An 18028-nucleotide genomic window follows, 5' to 3' on the forward strand; every position below is an offset into this window, starting at 1 on the left:
CATGTTGTCTTACAAAACAGAAATATTCTGAATTACAGTTGTATGTTCTACAGACAGAACTCAGACTAGTGAGGTCTGTGTGGAAGCTAAAGTGGATCCAGATAAAGACTAAATCCTGTTCTACATCAAACTGGAGCCTGGACCAGGAGACAAACACTGAAACAACAGTTATTTCCTCTGATCCTCTGGAGGCTTTTCTGCAGCCACAATCTGGTCTTTGTTTACCCACAAACCCTGTGCCTGATCCCCTGTGGTCCTAAATCTAGTCCCCTCTAGTCCTAAACCCAGCCCCATCTCATCAATAATCTGGTCTGATCTAAATTTAGTTTCTAGCCCCTCCTAGTTTTAATCTCAGCCTCAAAAGGGTCAAAGGTTAAAATCATCATCTTTACATTACACTCAGAACAACATGAACAGGATTTGTAGCAACAACAGTTGTGGTGAGCAACTAAAGGTTAGTCCCAGATTTCTGCTTTAGACTCAGGTCCAGGTCCAGACTCAGGTCCACATCCAGCTTTATAAACAGGGTTCCCACACCTTGGTTAACTTCAAATTCAAAAAACATGTCCACCCTGTCTGCGTATGGATCCAAGTGGGAAAACTGTGAACTCTGAAGCAGCACGATCTCATCTATGAATTGACCGTAGAGTCGAATTAAGTCGTCACAGTCTTCTTCATTTACACGGTGGACATGCACAAGGTTTGTCAAAGCCTTCCAGAACTTAGTTATTCCGACACCTGCATCTTTGAAGGCCATTTTCCTTGGATCCAGGAAGGAAAGGTGAGAGAGAAGAGGAGATTTGAGGGGGGACTTCTCCATCAACTTCTGGACAGTTAAAACCAAGAACTTCTACCTGCTCCTGTGAGGCCTGGGCCCAACAAGGACAAAGACACAAAATAGTTTCAAGTTAATATTGAAAAACAAACATAGTGATGCTCATTTCTGATGATCTCAGTTTCTGTTTAGAGTTAAATGCTGAAATTGAATGAAAACAATCTCCATATATATTGTATTTGTAAAGTGGTTCTCACAGGACATGTCTACTGGTAATATGCACTGCAGGACTATGGGAAACTAAATAGTTTGGGTCAAATTGAATTGATTCAATAAAGTTTGGATTCAAACCCAAAAATACCTGCTGGGGATTGTTTTCCAGAATCTTCTCCATCAGGCTGTTAAAGATGTTGCTGCTCATGGTCTCATCAAGAAAAGGCAGAGACCTCAAACGTGGGTCAAGTGTAGTGCTCATATGAAGAAAGTGCACAAGTATTGAGTCAGATTCTGGGTTTGTTTTCATGAAGTCAGACAAAATGGCAGATTTGACATCTTTACCAACTGTTGGAGCTGTGTCACTAACTTTCATAGACTCCAGGATGGTGTGTTTCAGTGGCATTATCACTGAAACTGTTGGCAGCTGTTCTGTGCTCAACAGAGCTGGGACCATGTTCAGTGGTTTAAGAACCTGAATGATGTCCTCAGCTACTTTTCCATCTTCATCAGACAGAGGAACAATGTCCTTTATGTTCCTCTTAACACTCCTGTCTGGAAGTGCTGAGAAAACAGCAGCCTGTTGTTCAAGGTAGCGCTCAAGCTTTGTCATAGCTTGAGTTCCACCTGGTGGGAACATCCTGAATCAGCTTGTGTGGAGGCGGTCGGAGCATCTCCTGTTGGTCCTTAAGTTCTGCTGCAGCAGTAGTGCTGACCACCTTTGGCAACATCTGGTTAAGGCCCATTCCCTTGTGTGGTGCCAGATTAACTGTGTGAGCAGAACATCCAATATTTGCTGAGAATCCGGCTGCTTCAACTGCATCAACAACATTTGGAGCGTCATGTGTTGTCACAGGAATAGTGGATTTTCCATCTGCTGCAGCTCCCTGTAGTATTTCCCACAGATCATCACTTGTGTGGCTTTCATAGACAGCACGTGTCTGAAGAACAGGATGTGCAATGACCCAGTTGTCCGTAACGTGGTGCACCGTGATCCTGATGAAGGACTGAGCTGCACAGGAGGTCCACCCATCCCTAGTTAAAGCAATGAACTTTGCATCGCTCAGCTCCTCCACCAGTTTGGCTTTTGCTTCACATATTAGAAGTGTTTCCTGTCGGATAAGGAAGTTTTGGGAAACAGCTTGGAGAGATGGTCTGCGCTTTGTCTCCGACACACAGTCCATTGGTGGACTCCACTGGAAAACCACAATGTTCCCACTCAGGAGACTTAAATGTGTCCGGGGGTTCTGCGATCTCAACACTACAACATTGGGCAGCAGGAGGCGTGAGAGGACCGCGATACGTATTGTGGCTGGTGTTTGTGATATTGTTCCACCCTGAGATATTACTATTGTACAATTACTAGGATTTTTGACAACAAAAAATATCTGGATTTGGCAGAAACAATGAGATGACAGACAGACATCACATCTCCTTTTGTCAGACATATGGATATGGAACAAAATAAAGGGAAGTGATCAGACATTTGATTCTTGGAGAAATGATTTAATCCCAACATTAGCTCCCTTAAAAAACCTTCTAATGCTCTAATAATCCAAACAGTCCTGAGCTGGATGAAGCTTTAATCTGTGCAAACCAAACTATCACTTTAATGGAAGGATTTCTTTCTTTTGGCCTTCACTAATAAACAGATTTTCTCATTAGCTAGCTCCACACTGGAGAGCTGCTTAAAGCTGGAATTCCAACTCAAAGTGTCACTGACACTTTTTTTCAGGTTTCATACTGTTAAGATGCTTTAAATCAGTGGTTTTCCAACTTTTTAGACCAAGTTCCACCATAATGACCAACATTAAAATCCAGTAGCGTAGTGGGCCTAACTATTCAGCTACAACTCTGCACAGTTAAAAAACCAGGCAGTTTTCTCCCTAAGAAGAAGATTTCTTGTTGTCAGACACTTTAACATTGGAAATCCACAGTTTGAACATTAGAACTGCACTGTGCTTACACACAGCTGAATAAAAAAGGGAAAGAATGATTCCATTAAAATGACTTGGACCTAAAAGTTCAATAACAACTGTCCTGTACTTCAATGGACAAAAATACTCAAAGATTCAATGACAATGTGTTGTTTTAACAGGAACTGATATTTAATTTAGTGATTCCTCTGTGTACCACTAGAGGGAGCCTGAGTACCACTACTGGGACCCGTACCGCACTTTGAGAACCGCTTCTTTAAATCAATGTGTTGTATAAGACGCCATATAAATGAACGTGATGTGACTGGAGTGTCGATTGCAGAGCTGGTGCAAATGTCTCCACATCAACTCAACAGCCTTCAGGACTCACATTTCAATAAGAGCTAAAAACAGCTGGCAGCCAACATTCAATCAACATTTCTATGGACCGACCTGCTTCCGATTCCCCAAGTGCCGTCTTCTGTGTAGATCCAGCTGCTTCTCCCTCCACTTTGACTGGTTTACAACAGGCTCTGGACCTGGACAAGTGATGGTCCTTTGGATCTCTGGCCAGACTTTCTTTCTAATCTTCTTTGCTGAGCCAAATATCCGGAAACGTGCGATTTCCAGGCATCACGTTTCAGCGGTTTGAGCCTATTTTTGCCTGCTTCACGGTGAGTCTGAAAAGTTCAGGGACCATTGTAGTAGTTTAATATACGTAACTAACGTGGATCAACCAAGTTAGTATGTGTGTATTGTAATGTATGGCCATGAAGGGCTGGAAAAATATTTTTTTACAGAAAACTTCTTGCACAAAATAAATCCAAGTACTTTCAAGGAATCTACGTCTGTTTATTTACAAAGACTTTAAAAGGGCCTTGAACCAAAGATGAAAGGACCCAGGTATATGTACAACACAAGAGTAGACACGTGAACCCTCCCAAGAATGAATGAAAAAACAAAAACATGATAAACAAAAATCCAGAATGTCATTTCAAAATAAAAGCCTCACTGAAAAAGTGTTTATTTCCAAAGAGAAAACACTTTCAGAATAAAACAGTTACAGGAAAATGAGCTAATCCGGGTTTTCTGCCAGTTTTTCCTCCAGCAGCTCAGAGAAAGGCCTCACCACCACCACCACCGAAGAAGAAGAAGAAGAAGAAGTGGGTGAGAGGTAGAAGAAGAGAAGGATGAAGATGTGATGCAGTAACCAAAGGTGTGTTGATCAGAAACTCCAGGTTCAGTCCTCTGTGCACAGCAGATAGAAAGTAGGTTATTTGCTGAAGCTGAAAAAATCAAGTAGAAAACATAGAATGACTGAGCCACATTTATAGTGTGAGCTGAAGAAACTGATCAATGACAGTAACGTCCTATAAAAACCTTCAGGAGTATTGGACTGTGCTGGATTCAAACAAAGTGGCTTTACATTAAACTGGACAATGAGGAGCAGAATTAAACAGGATTTGAAAAACCAGCTGAAGAAGCCCAGGGGTCTGATCTAAGCCTGTTTTAGATCAAAGGGATCAGGGAGCCCCTGAGACTGGGCCTTTTCCTTCTGTTCCCCCTCATCCTCCTCACATGTCAGCCTGTCATTCATTTTGAATGCTGCTTTAAGACCTGGACAGATAGAAACCTATAACCAACCTGGTTTCACACTTGGTACTTCCTTCATGACAACAAATGCACTTTGAAGACTTTTGCTGACTGTTTCTCTGTTTTTGTCCTGTAGAAAAAACTGGTTAATAACCAATAACCAGCTGATACAGTTAATACAAGTGAGCAACAACTGGAGGAGACCAAAGTCCAGGTTTCGATGTAGATCCAGGTCCAGACTCAGGTCCAGGTCCAGCTTTATGAAAACCATCACTTCCACCTGCAGTGAGAAGCAGAGAGAGCCGAGGTCAGAAACCAGAGGTCACAGAGACTCACTTCATCAGCAACAGTCGTCTTCACATCAACTCAAACACATGATCACAACAAGCTTCTGGCTGATCTGATTGGCTGACTGTTGTCTCTCTCTCCGTCTTTCTGTCCAATCCTGAAGCCTGTCCCTGTTCTCCTCTCACAGCTTCACTGAGAAGGTTGGAGCTTTACAGGAAATCCTGGATCTTTGCTTTGATACTGACTGGGTTTAGTCCAGTCCTGCTGAAAGCACCATGGACTGACTCCAGCCCTCTACTGACCTCAGAGTCTGCAGGCTACAGTCTGGACTCTGGACAAGACCACACAGCTGCTGCACATCTGGATCCTTCAGGTTGTTCCGACTGAGGTCCAGGTGTCTCAGATGGGAGGGGTTGGACTTCAGAGCTGAGGCCAGATAACCACAGCTGGTCTCTGACAACCTGCAGAACCTCAACCTAAAAATAGAACCAAAGATGTGACGTTAGAAACCAAAGTTCCTCTTGAAAGTGTTGAATGTTTCAGAATGTGTTCAGAGCTGAAGAAGGTTTAGAAAGTAGAAGTTTAGAAAGTGGAAACTCCAAACAGCTGAAGCCAACAGGATGCAGGTTCAAAGCAGTCCCATCCAAAAAGGGACAAAGAGCTGTCATTAATATGAATGCCAACATGCTGCTGTTTCGGAGTGACTTCAGCTCTGAAACTCTGCCAGCTCCACCTGTGGCTCCATCTATACAAACTCATGTTGTGCAGCCACATTTCTCTGAGAGGGAAAACAGCCTTTCCCATGAAGATCCTCAGTGTGGATCAGTCTAATATCAGCCTCATGTCTGCAGTTTAGTGTCAGCACAACTTTCACATCACATTCATCTCAGCACACAACCTAAACATGGGGTCTGACCTCAGAGTCTCCAGTCTACAGTCTGGACTCTGCAGTCCACCACACAGCTGCTGCACTCCTGGATCCTGCAGGTTGTTTTGACTCAGGTCCAGGTGACGTAGATGGGAGGGGTTGGACTTCAGAGCTGAGGCCAGATAACCACAGCTGGTCTCTGACAAACTGCAGTTCTCCAAACTGAATAAAGAAGCAAAGACCAACTTCCTGTTTTCTTATTGAACAAACATGAACAATGAATAGAACAACACAATATTATAAATACAACACAAGTGTCAATAGAAACTGGTCCATCCAGGCTGTTATGATGAAATTAGCTGAGGTGTGAATTGATGTCACATTAACATGAAGAAGAAAGTGCAGAAAGATGAAAAATCTCTGACTTTAATTCAAAGTCATTGTGAGAAACAGGAATTTCCATGTGATGTTTTCAATTCGATTCATATGGAGTTAAACTTTCCAACATCTGGTCATGTTGGGTGGGATTGGTTCATTTGACACAGTGGTGCTCGGCCTTTTAGCCTTGCTAGTCTTGGCCCATGAGGCAGCAACAGTAGCAAGGCAGGTTTTGACGCCATGCAGCATCTTCTTTCTATAAAGCCAAAATATTTCCACACAACTGACACACTGTTCCTCTTTGGCACTAAAGTTTCCATAGAGTCGGGTTCTGTGGAGCCCGAGGCCACTGGACAACAGATCAAGGTCCAATAGCAACATGGATCAAGGTAATGCTTTGTCTGTCAACTAATCTACTGTTTCTTACATGTTGGGACCAGAGGGTCCTCACAGGACTGTGTCCATTTCAACTGACTGAATGAGGGATTATTAGGCTGCACTAACTGGGACTCCCAACAGGTGAGTCCAAGGTGAACCACCTGCTCCAAATCCAATGGCAACATCTAAAAAGGGGCCAATAATCTAGTCCAGGACCTGTTTGGATTTCTGTGTGGAAGAAGCTGTCTGGAAGTTGAGGTTCAGCTTGTGCTTAGGGTTCACCAAGTAGTGCTTCTGGTTTGGCTTTGTCTCCAGGAAATCAATGGAAGTCAATGGAATGTCCTCTGAAGTGATGGAAACACACCTGTCTGTGTGTGTTCTCAACCATCAATATCAATGATCAAATAAATATTTCTACTGCATCAAAGAAACTGGATCCATTTCCAACAAATATTAGTTCAGAGGATTTTCTGCTGACACATGTGACTCTTTAGACACAATGAGACCAACTTTCTGTGAGACTCAGTCATTTGGGACTAAAGACTGAATTTAGCCTCAGAAAAATCCAAAGACAGGAAAAGAAAATCAACTTCAATAGAAGTTATGTCTGTGCAAACACTGAGTTCAAACAATAATTCAACACTAAAGATCTACAATAGGAACAAACAGTCAGTGAACTGACCTCAGAGTCTCCAGTCTGCAGTCTGGACTCTGCAGTCCACCACACAGCTGCTGCACTCCTGGATCCTGCAGATCGTTGTCACCCAGGTCCAGGTGTTTCAGATGGGAGGGGTTGGACTTCAGAGCTGAGACCAGATAACCACAGCTGGTCTCTGACAAACTGCAGAACCTCAACCTGAATAAAGAAGGAAAGACAAACTTCCTGTTTTCTTATTGAACAAACATGAACAATGAATAGAACAACACTATATTATAAATACAACACAAGTGTCAATAGAAACTGGTCCATCCAGGCTGTTATGGGGGGCTGTGGGGGCAGTCGTGGCCTTATGGATTGGGAGTCGGGCTTGTAACCTGAAAATTGCAGGTTTGAGTCTCAGGTCGGTGGCACGAAGTGAACAGCCAGCGCCTTGTCCACCTTCAATACCACGACTGAGATGAGACCCTTGAGCAAGGCACCGGACCCTCCAACTGCTCCCCGGGCGCCGCAGCACTGGCTGCCCAATGCCCCGGGTGTTTGTGTACAGTGTGTGTGTGCACTTGGGATTGGGTTAAATGCAGAGCACAAATTCTGAGTATGCGTCACCATACTTGGCCAGTTAAGTCACTTTCACTTTTCATGATGAAATTAGCTGAGGTGTGAATTGATGTCACATTAACATGAAGAAGAAAGTGCAGAAAGATGAAAAATCTCTGACTTTAATTCAAAGTCATTGTGAGAAACAGGAATTTCCATGTGATGTTTTCAATTCGATTCATATGGAGTTAAACTTTCCAACATCTGGTCATGTTGGGTGGGATTGGTTCATTTGACACAGTGGTGCTCGGCCTTTTAGCCTTGCTAGTCTTGGCCCATGAGGCAGCAACAGTAGCAAGGCAGGTTTTGACGCCACGCAGCATCTTCTTTCTTTAAAGCCAAAATATTTCCACACAACTGACACACTGTTCCTCTTTGGCACTAAAGTTTCCATAGAGTCGGGTTCTGTGGAGCCCGAGGCCACTGGACAACAGATCAAGGTCCAATAGCAACATGGATCAAGGTAATGCTTTGTCTGTCAACTGATCTACTGTTTCTTACATGTTGGGACCAGAGGGTCCTCACAGGACTTTGTCCATTTCAACTGACTGAATGAGGGATTATTAGGCTGCACTAACTGGGACTCCCAACAGGTGAGTCCAAGGTCAACCACCTGCTCCAAATCCAATGGCAACATCTGAAAAAGGGCCAACAATCTAGTCCAGGACCTGTTTGGATTTCTGTGTGGAAGAAGCTGTCTGGAAGTTGAGGTTAAGCTTGTGCTTAGGGTTCACCAAGTAGTGCTTCTGGTTTGGCTTTGTCTCCAGGAAATCAATGGAAGTCAATGGAATGTCCTCTGAAGTGATGGAAACACACCTGTCTGTGTGTGTTCTCAACCATCAATATCAATGATCAAAGAAATATTTCTACTGCATCAAAGAAACTGGATCCATTTCCAACAAATATTAGTTCAGAGGATTTTCTGCTGACACATGTGACTCTTTAGACACAATGAGACCAACTTTCTGTGAGACTCAGTCATTTGGGACTAAAGACTGAATTTAGCCTCAGAAAAATCCAAAGACAGGAAAAGAAAATCAACTTCAATAGAAGTTATGTCTGTGCAAACACTGAGTTCAAACAATAATTCAACACTAAAGATCTACAATAGGAACAAACAGTCAGTGAACTGACCCCAGAGTCTCCAGTCTACAGTCTGGACTCTGCAGTCCACCACACAGCTGCTGCACTCCTGGATCCATTAGATTCTCATTCCAGCTCAGGTCCAGGTGTCTCAGATGGGAGGGGTTGGACTTCAGAGCTGAGACCAGATAACCACAGCTGGTCTCTGACAACCTGCAGCTGATCAACCTGAATAAAGAAGCAAAGAAGGAGATCCAATGTGACACTGATGTTGATGACAATGAGGATGGTGATGATGATGATGACAATTCTTCTTCTTTTCATTAGAATAATGAGATGAGATCAACTTGATTAATCCCTGAAGGGAAATGTAGAATGATAATAATGAGAAGAATAATATGAGAACAGTCAGAATAATAGTAATAATAGTCTGACTATATCATGATATTATTGTCAGCACATGGGAAGAGAAGCTGCTTTCCAGCCAACAGCAGAATCAATCTAGTTGATGGCTCATACTGTCACTGTGCAGCTTTAAAGTTTCCTGCTTAAAGTTTGTTGACCCAGTTCCAAAGTGCAGCAAAACAATGCATTGAATTGTTCCTCCTTATTCTATCTGAGCCAAGGAAGCTCCCCCAGGCTCTCCTGTCTCCTGTCTCTTCCCTCTCTGCATCTTCTTCTCTGGCTTTATTGGCTGCAGCCTCAGCACAGCACAAAGGTAAAGCAGCAGCAGCAGCAGCAGCAGCTCAGACACTAAACACAGCTCAACCACCTGGACACATGATTTCATCTGTGTGTCTCTGTGCTCCACATGTGCTTTCATTTCTATGGGATCAACTTTATAGAGACACTGTGGATTTGTTCTTCACAATGAGATTTGGATCAGGGAACAAACTGGGTGGACAGTGTCAGGACCAAAAGCTGCTGGCTTCAGTTCAGGAACAAAAACTACTCAAAGCTTCTTCACACAGCATCAGGATTTGAGGCCTTGGCAACGACAACCGGCTGACAACTGCTTTCTAATGGCCCAGCCCCAATGCACAGACCAGATCATGTCCTTGTGTTGGGACTGATCCCCACTGTGTCATTGGCCACTAAACACAAGCTTTGGAATCCCATTCATAGATTGTTGACAACTGACTGTGTCATATGTTTTCTCTGAGTTTCATCAAGTGAGAAAAATCAGATAGAAATGCAGAGAAAATCCAACATTATCATCAGCAAACTGATGCTTATTGTGTGGTTTTTGGGACAAAGCAAGACCCAATGTCCACTACAGGGACGTGTTCTTCCCCAAAAAGAAAGAGGACTTTGTTTCTCACGGCCCAAAGTCTTCACTTCTATTCCAAAATGGAAATATTCCAACCTTTTTCCTTCTGGCTCTCAGGAGGATCAGGTCAGATATTAGTCTGGTCCAATATTGACATATTGTTGGGATCCAAACTTGGACAAACACTGGACAGTTTCAGTTGAAACAGTTTCAGCTTTGGACTGTTTCCACAGTTTGTTTAGAAACACAAAGGATTCAGAACAACTTCCTGACAGATGACATTTTTGGGACACTCTGTTCTTCAAAGCTTCTATAGAAAGAAACACATCATTATTAATATGACTATTCAATATGAGTGAACACACATTATTGAAGACAGCTCAGTGAAATGAAGTGAAACTGAAGGAATCATTCTTAGTCTGCTGAGAATAGAAGAACAATGAAAACACTGGATGGAACAACCAACATTCACAGGAGCTTTAGTTGTGGATTCAACATCTAAGATCTACAATAGGAACAGTCAGTCAACTGACCTCAGAGTCTCCAGTCTACAGTGTGGACTCTGCAGTCCACCACACAGCTGCTGCACTGCTGGATCCTGCAGGTTGTTGTAGCTCAGGTCCAGTTCCGTCAGATGGGAGGGGTTGGACTTCAGAGCTGAGGCCACGACTTCACAGTGAGTCTCTGAGAGTCCACAGTTAGAAAGTCTGTGAGGACACATATATTAGAAAAGCTGTTATTATGACAGAGACAATATATTGAGTTGAATCACTTGATGTCAAACAGGGACATGTCCTGTTGTGTCTTCACATCAGTGGTTCAGCTGATCTTCTCTCAGTGGGTTGGACATGAAATAAGAATTCTTCTCACTCTCTGTCACACTGCACACGCTTCATCTTTGTTCTGCTTTCATCTTGGACAGGAAGCAGAGAAAACTCAGTTCCTTTGGAACTTCCACAACAGGCCTGTCCCTGTTTATTCCAATGTTGGACATTTGTCCACATGTGGCAGAAAAACATCAGTGTGTGAAGAGAAACAGAAGAAAAATGTGTCCCATGGAAAAACCATTGGAAAGAAAAAGAAGAACTGTGTTCATTCACTGGACAGAGAGAAAAAAACAACAGGAACATCTGCAGCTTTTGGACTGACACCATTTGGAACAGCTCAAGAACATCTGGGACAAAATCCAGCTGCTGTCATTCTCACAATAAACAAAAGGAACATTATGGTGATGATCACCCAAGTGAAAAATCAATCTATTGTTTCAGACTTCAATTCTACTTTTAGCAGATAAAGTGTGTTCACACATTTTACCAAGTGTATTTGTGCTTGTGTTGAAATGTAGTAAAAGTACATTTTTGGTGAGTCTCCAAAGTACAAGATTAGTCAAAGAGGTACTGAGACAAAAAAAGCAGATTCAAAGTCAATGTTTGCAAAGTATATTGAAATGATCTCATTACTTCATTAGTCATTTAGCAGATTTCTTCAAAGTGCACTTTACTTTCAACAGATTTTGAAGTATATTTAGTGATATTTTCCACAAGTCTGTTCATGGTTTGTGTTTTTACTTCAAATTGTCTCATTCTCTTCCAAATATAATACTATGCCTCCATTTAACTTGAGCTCTATTTCAGTAGACTTATTTAAAGTACACAATGTATGTGTTCCTGGCTGTGGGAAAGTGGACTCTTGGAAGTGGTCTAATTCCTGCGGACAAAGTTTCACTTCAAAATACTCTTTCATACTACATGTTTACTTCATGTATTTTGGATGTTTGGACAGAATTCTTCGGAGAACTATGCAGAATCCTGAAGATCACTAAAATCCATGTTAGTCCCATAGTGGTGCAGCCAAATAATACTTTGACCTCACTAATAGAAAACACAAACTGTTGTTCCTGTTTATTGTTATTGTTGTTACCTTGAATGACTTGTTTTGTTCCAAAGCCCTTAAATGGCTGGATTTAATAGTGTTAGAGTTCAAATCAATATTTGTTGGACTGACGGGTTTTGGACTTTGTGTAGGAGTTCAGATTATTTTCAATCCTTTTAGAACGTCTTCAAAATGCACTGGGCTTTTCAAAGTAAGAGCATTTGAGAACATGCTAACAGGAAGTAGTGCTTTTAGTCCAACATCACTGGATTGGAATCTAAGTAAAGTATCTACATTTCAGACTCAGTGTTTGGAGAATCCATTCAGAGGGCATTGTTGGTGTATTTATTAAACACACAATGATGCTTATAGTGGACTTATATTTACTAGGAATATCAATCCAATATCATTGTGTCTTTTAATGCAATATGTTCAACTTGGTTGCAATTTAACCCAAAGTCAGTGGCTCATTTTCACAACAAATACTCAAATACTTTGAAAAATATACTTTGCATACTTTTTTCACATTTCAAACCTCATTCTATTGTATTTCATACATAGTTCAAATGAGTTCAGAGTATATTTCAAGTACATTTACTTTGGCTCAAAGTCTATTAGTAATACACTGTCAGTTTAATGTCACTATAGATTTTGGACATTTGCAACAAGTCAACTTCAAATGTTTCATGTATATTTTAACAGTAGTGTAGTATTTTGGGCAGCAAAAGTACCCAATAATACGTGAAAAATAGGTTTTTCATGTACTAAAGCAGATTTATAGTGCAGCTTCCAGCAACTTCACTGGTTTCATTTTAACACAACTTCAAGTATTTCAAAGTATTTCAAAAGTATACTCAATATACTTTTAGAAAATATACAAAAATAGATTTTTTTCACTTGAGCACATCTGGACTTACTTAGCCTTTCTGCAGTTCCTCACAGCTGGAATCAGTCTCAGTCGTCCATGGACTGATGTGTTGTACTGGTTCAGGTCCAACTCATCCAGAACCTCCTCTGACATCTGCAGCATGTAGGCCAGAGCTGAGCACTGGATCTCAGAGAGTTCCTTCTCTGATCTGTTCCCTGACTTCAGGAACTCTTGGATCTCCTGATGGACTGAGTGGTCGTTCAGCTCCATCAGACAGTGGAAGATGTTGATGCTTCTGTCAGGAGAGATATCATCTCGGTTCATCTTCTTCAGGTTGTTGATGGCTCTCTGGATGACTTCTGGACTGGTCTCTGTCTGACCCAGCAGACCTCCTAAGACTCTCTGGTTGGACTCCAGACAGAGGCCATGAAGGAAGCGGACAAACAGGTCCAGGTGGCCAGTTTTACTTTCCAGGGATTTCTCCATGGCTCCCAACAGGAAGTCATCCAGAGATAGGTAATAATCACTGTTCAGGACACCATCATCATCACGATTCCTGTAATTATCATCATCATCATCGTCTTCATAGTCGTCGTAGATATCATTATGATGAAATAATTCTCTCATATGGAAATACTTCTTTCTTTCTGAGGACTTCTTTCTGCCCAAGAACTTCTCCAGTACCTTTGTCTTCCTGTTGGAGTAACAGTGGACCATGTAGACTGCAGCCAGAAACTCCTGAACACTCAGATGAACAAAGCAGTAGATTGATTTCTGGAAGATCACACTCTCTCTTTTGAAGATCTCTGTACAGACTCCTGAGTACACCGAGGCCTCTGGGACATCCAGACAACACTGCTCCAGGTCTTCTTGGTAGAACATGATGTTTCCTTCCTCCAGATGTTCAAATGCCAGCCTCCCCAGCTTCAGAAGAACTTCCCCGTCAGCCTCCATCAGCTGCTGTGGACTCATCTCATGCCCCTCATGGTACTTGTGCTTCTTCCTGTTTGTCTGAACCAGCAGGAAGTGTGAGTACAGGTCAGTCAGTGTCTTGGGCAGCTCTCCTCTCCGCTCTGTGGTCAACATATGCTCCAGAACTGTAGCAGTGACCCAGCAGAAGACTGGGATTTGACACATGATGTGGAGGCTCCTGGATGCCTTGATGTGTGAGATGATTCTGCTGGACAGCTCTTCATCCCTGGACCTCCTCCTGAAGTACTCGTCCTTCTGGGCGTCAGTGAAGCCTCGGACTTCTGTCAGCCTGTCCACACACGTAGGAGGGATCCGATTGGCCGCAGCGGGTCGGGAAGTTATCCAGACCAGAGCCGAGGGAAGCAGATTCCCCTGGATGAGGTTTGTCAGCAGCTCGTTGACCGAGGCCTCCTGTGTGACATCAGACACCACCTTCCTGTTGTTGAAATCCAGTGAAAGTCTGCTTTCATCCAGGCCGTCAAAGATGAACAGAACTTTACAGACAGCCAGCTGCTCTGCTGTGACCTTCTGTAATGTTGGATGGAAAACATGGAGCAGCCTGAGAAGACTGATCTGCTCATCTTTGATCAGGTTCAGCTCCCTGAACGAAAGCAGGACCAGCAGACTGACGTCTTGGTTTTCTGAGCCCTCCGCCCAGTCCAGACTGAACTTCTGCACCGAGAAGGTTTTTCCAACACCAGCGACGCCGTTGGTCAGAACCACTCTGATGGGTCTCTGCTGGTCAGGGGAGGCTTTAAAGATCTCATGGCACTTGATTGGAGTGTCATGGAGGGTCTCCATCTTGGAAGTGGTCTCCAGCTGCCTGACCTCATGTTGGGTATTAACCTCTTCACTCAGTCCCTCTGTGATGTAGAGATCAGTGTAGATCCTGTTGAGGAGGGTTCCACTTCCTGTTGGATCAGGTCCTTCAGTCTCACGTTCACATCTCGTCCTCAGACTGGTCTTATGCTGATCTAAAACCTCCTGCAGACCAGAGTCCACTGGAAGACAAGAAACACTGTGAGACTAGAGAAAGAATCTGAGGACAGAAAAGGTTTTCGTGACATTTCTAATCATCTTAAATGTCGATGCTGTGTGAGAGAACAACCACAGGATGAAACGAGACCTCCTGTTTTCAGAGACGAGGACATCACCCAAGAGATGCACATTCTTATTTTGGAATGTGCTGTTCTGACAGTACCGGAGCTCCTCCTCAGAAATTCTCGCGTTATTCTCCTGTGAAGACATTTGTGTAGAGGTCAAAGGTCACAGGTTGTCATTTGTGTTTTCTGGACCATCCAGGTCTGTAGTTGGACACATGCAGTTGCCTGGAGAACCTCCAGCTGTAGGAGGACTCTGGACTGGGGGTCTACACTCACTGCTTTAGAAACCCAGTGTGTTTGCAGATTCCTTCCTTTGTGTGAACACAGAGTTTTAGGACTCTGGTCCCTGGTATCTACCTGGTTCCTTCAAATCTTTCTAAGAACTGAACCATCTTTAGTTTAGTGTAGAAACAGGCTCTTACTGTGGGTCTGAGGGTCCAGGTTCAGGACTGAAGTTATGAGGAAGATCTTTGGACCGGTCACTCTTCATAGACAGACAGCTGGATCTTGGAGAATCTGGTCTCTGTCTGCAGAAAGGACAAATATTTGACATGTATCAATACCTGTAAGGGCAGATGTCAAATGTAACACGGCCTGTGATCAGGATCTGATCATGACTCATACTGGACTTCAGTAAAGAAGTCAGGGCCCATAAAATGGTAAAGTCCTGATCCCTTACACAGTGGGTGGAGTCTCTGGACCAGATCCTATAGCAGAGCTGTGGTGTAAAAATTCCAGCTCCCAGTCTAACTGTGTTCCCAGTGATCCATATATGGTGGATGATACTGAGAGTAATGACTCCCAGACTATAATGTCATATGAGCTGCTCTGAGATCAGCTGTCTGAAAACAAAGCCAGTGGATCAGAGACCTCTTCAGTCCTCTAGTCCACTATTTGTTTTCCTGCTTGTATGTCTCATGGTTCTGACCAGACTCTGTTATCTGTCCTGTTAGTGCCACTGATTAAAGATAAGGTCCCATAGAACATCAGGGGCCCATTTTCTGAGTGGGACACTATTCAAAGTGTTGGAAACTATTTTGTTAGATGGATTCAATGGTTCATTTATTCCACAGATCATCAGTTTGGCTTTAAGGCTCTTTCAGACTCTCCCCCCTCAAAGGGGGACAGTTCAGGAGTTAAGCCATCATACACAGCAGGCTGACTGCTGGGACCAACCAGAGGGTGGGGGGGTTTCTCTGTGCTGCACATGAACAAGGGATCCCTGATCTTACTGTCTTTGATGAGCCTTAAAAACAGCTCAGACTGCAGGAAGGGTCTGACAGAAGATCCCAGTGGTTTGGGAACTCTGTCTGTTTCAAACTAACTTTCATTTCAACTTGTATGAGACAATAAAGATGATTGTGGTCCTGATGCTGAATGGATCAAAGTCCTGTTTTGACCCTTATTCCAGCTGCTGTTTCAGTCTTTCAAGTGAAATGTAAAGTGCAAACCATGCTCTTACTTTGAAAGGACAGAAACCCAGATTTGTCATCAATGCACATTCAGCTGGTCCAGATGTTCCCATATTAAAGTGAGAAGAAAATCTGTGTTGGAGTCTTTTTGCTATTTCAAAGTCAGGGGATGCAAACTTTTTCTTTTTGGCCTGATGAACATTGGTCTCTGAACTGACCTGATAAAACTCTTTGCTGCTTTGGAACAAGTTCATTTGGTGTCATTTGAATGAATCACCATCACAGGAAGCTCTGGCCTTTACTTGTGTGTTTCAACATATTGAGGTTCCCACTGGGCTTAGGGGGGGTTGACTGGCTGTGTGCACCAACTACAGCCCCTTAACACTGGTCAGTGTTTGATGCTGTGGCTGTGCTTCCTCCAGTCCCACAGTCTTAGAGAAACTGGCTCCCAGTGTTTTCTCCTGGCCATGAATGTTCCAAACCCTCCTCCTCTCTTCTTCTGCTGTCCTCACTTCTGAATCCTTCTTCTTCAGGGTCTGTGGGGGCTTTCTTTGGTTTGCACATTGACTTTATTCATTATTTCCACCTTTTTTTTTCAACAAACTATTCCAACTGATCCAACATGTCTGATGGAAAACAACATTTCAAACCAGTTGGATGTTGACTCTGTTCAAAAAGACAAATATTAAAAAACATGTTCACTTTTGGACAACAAGAACCTGTGTCATTATTCTCCATGGTTTTCTTCTATTTACTAGAAACTTGATCTTTGTTTCAAACTACAGATATCTGGTTGGAAATGGTCGTTCATCTGCTGTCAGTGCTTCATGGGGGGACACGGAATCAGACCCTTTAAAGTCCTAGACTCTTCCAGGTGTTCATGACCAGCACCACTCAGTAGTCCACACCTAGTACAGTATACAGCAGGCTCTTACTTTGGGTTTGAGGGTCCAGGCTCAGGACTGAAGTCTGGAGGATTCTCTTTGGACCGGTCTTTCTTCATGGACAAACAGCTGGATCCTGGAGACCCTGGTCTTTCCTCCTCCTCCCCCCCACAAAGACTCATCTTCTGTGGTCTGAGAGGGAAACCAGGGACCCTGGAGACCAGAGGAACAAACCCAGTCAGCTGTCCCCCTGTAACGGCAGCAGCTTCTTATTGATTGGACATTAGTTTGATGGAACCATCCCAGTGACACAGTGAGACTGTGACGTCAGGAAACACAAGTCTAAACCAGACTCAATCCCAACATTCATCAATGACATGGATCAATATGTGCAGGTGTCATATTAACACTCACCCTGCTTCCCACTTCCTGTTTCCTCCTCCTTCTTCTCTGTGGACTTTAAAATGGAGTCTGACTTCACACTTTGCTCTTCTTCACATGTGGCAGTGAGTGGACGCTCTGCAACACAAACAGGAAGTCAACAACATCACGGGAAGTTCTCAGAGTCACTCACAGCTCGTCTGAAGATAAAGTGAAGTGTCCTGTTATTTCTAGCACCACCTTTTCTGGATTCTCCACCCCCATAAGCACAGACCAACACATTTCAGTCCCATTTCATAAAGATCCAGTTTGTAGATGGAAACAAACACAGGCAGCTCCACCTGACAGTCAGCTTCCCTTAGCATAACATCTTTATCCTTCACTGTTTGCTGGAATTCCACAGTTTTCATTCCTTCCTGGTTTCTACGAGACAGAAACTGGTCTTATGGCAGCCAATTTCCAGATCAGGAAGAACCAAAGATGATGGATTCTTTGTAATCATCCCTCAGAGAACTG

General features: G+C 43.2%; 2 protein-coding genes, 1 long non-coding RNA gene and 1 pseudogene across 3 annotated transcripts in view; 1 reads left to right on the plus strand and 3 right to left on the minus strand.

Moving 5' to 3' along the window:
- LOC113121849 (uncharacterized) overlaps positions 1-18028 on the plus strand; it is a 1077549-nt gene that overhangs the window by 300665 nt on the left and 758856 nt on the right.
- Positions 1-18028, minus strand: part of LOC113121924 (uncharacterized) — a 308641-nt gene that overhangs the window by 165828 nt on the left and 124785 nt on the right. The gene's annotated exons all lie outside the window — the stretch shown is intronic.
- The window catches only part of LOC113121854 (uncharacterized), a 957344-nt pseudogene that overhangs the window by 135477 nt on the left and 803839 nt on the right, over positions 1-18028 (minus strand).
- LOC113121867 (NACHT, LRR and PYD domains-containing protein 3-like) lies at positions 3887-17600 on the minus strand. Its single transcript, XM_026292720.1, has 14 exons — positions 17546-17600; positions 17183-17344; positions 15258-15362; positions 14859-14968; positions 13426-14733; positions 12810-13341; positions 10554-10727; positions 8802-8978; positions 7092-7265; positions 5702-5875; positions 5088-5261; positions 4746-4777; positions 4549-4629; positions 3887-4152 (listed from the first exon to the last, which is right to left on the minus strand). Exons 2-12 carry the CDS (start codon positions 17311-17313, stop codon positions 4768-4770), a joined length of 3069 nt encoding a protein of 1022 aa, XP_026148505.1. The 5' UTR covers positions 17314-17344; positions 17546-17600; the 3' UTR covers positions 3887-4152; positions 4549-4629; positions 4746-4767.

The sequence above is a fragment of the Mastacembelus armatus genome, chromosome 20 (assembly GCF_900324485.2).
Source record: "Mastacembelus armatus chromosome 20, fMasArm1.2, whole genome shotgun sequence".
NCBI lineage: Eukaryota > Metazoa > Chordata > Actinopteri > Synbranchiformes > Mastacembelidae > Mastacembelus > Mastacembelus armatus.

Bases quoted from the DNA above. Each gene is read 5' to 3' on its own strand.
- LOC113121867 (XM_026292720.1), bottom strand. From the start codon at position 17,313: ATGAGTCTTTGTGGGGGGGAGGAGGAGGAAAGACCAGGGTCTCCAGGA. The intron at 14,969-15,257 runs GTAAGAGCCTGT...ATGTCTTCACAG, and splicing joins CCTGGACCCTCAGACCCACA to GAGAATAACGCGAGAATTTC. The intron at 10,728-12,809 runs GTAAGTCCAGAT...GTGTCCTCACAG, and splicing joins AGGAACTGCAGAAAGGCTAA to ACTTTCTAACTGTGGACTCT.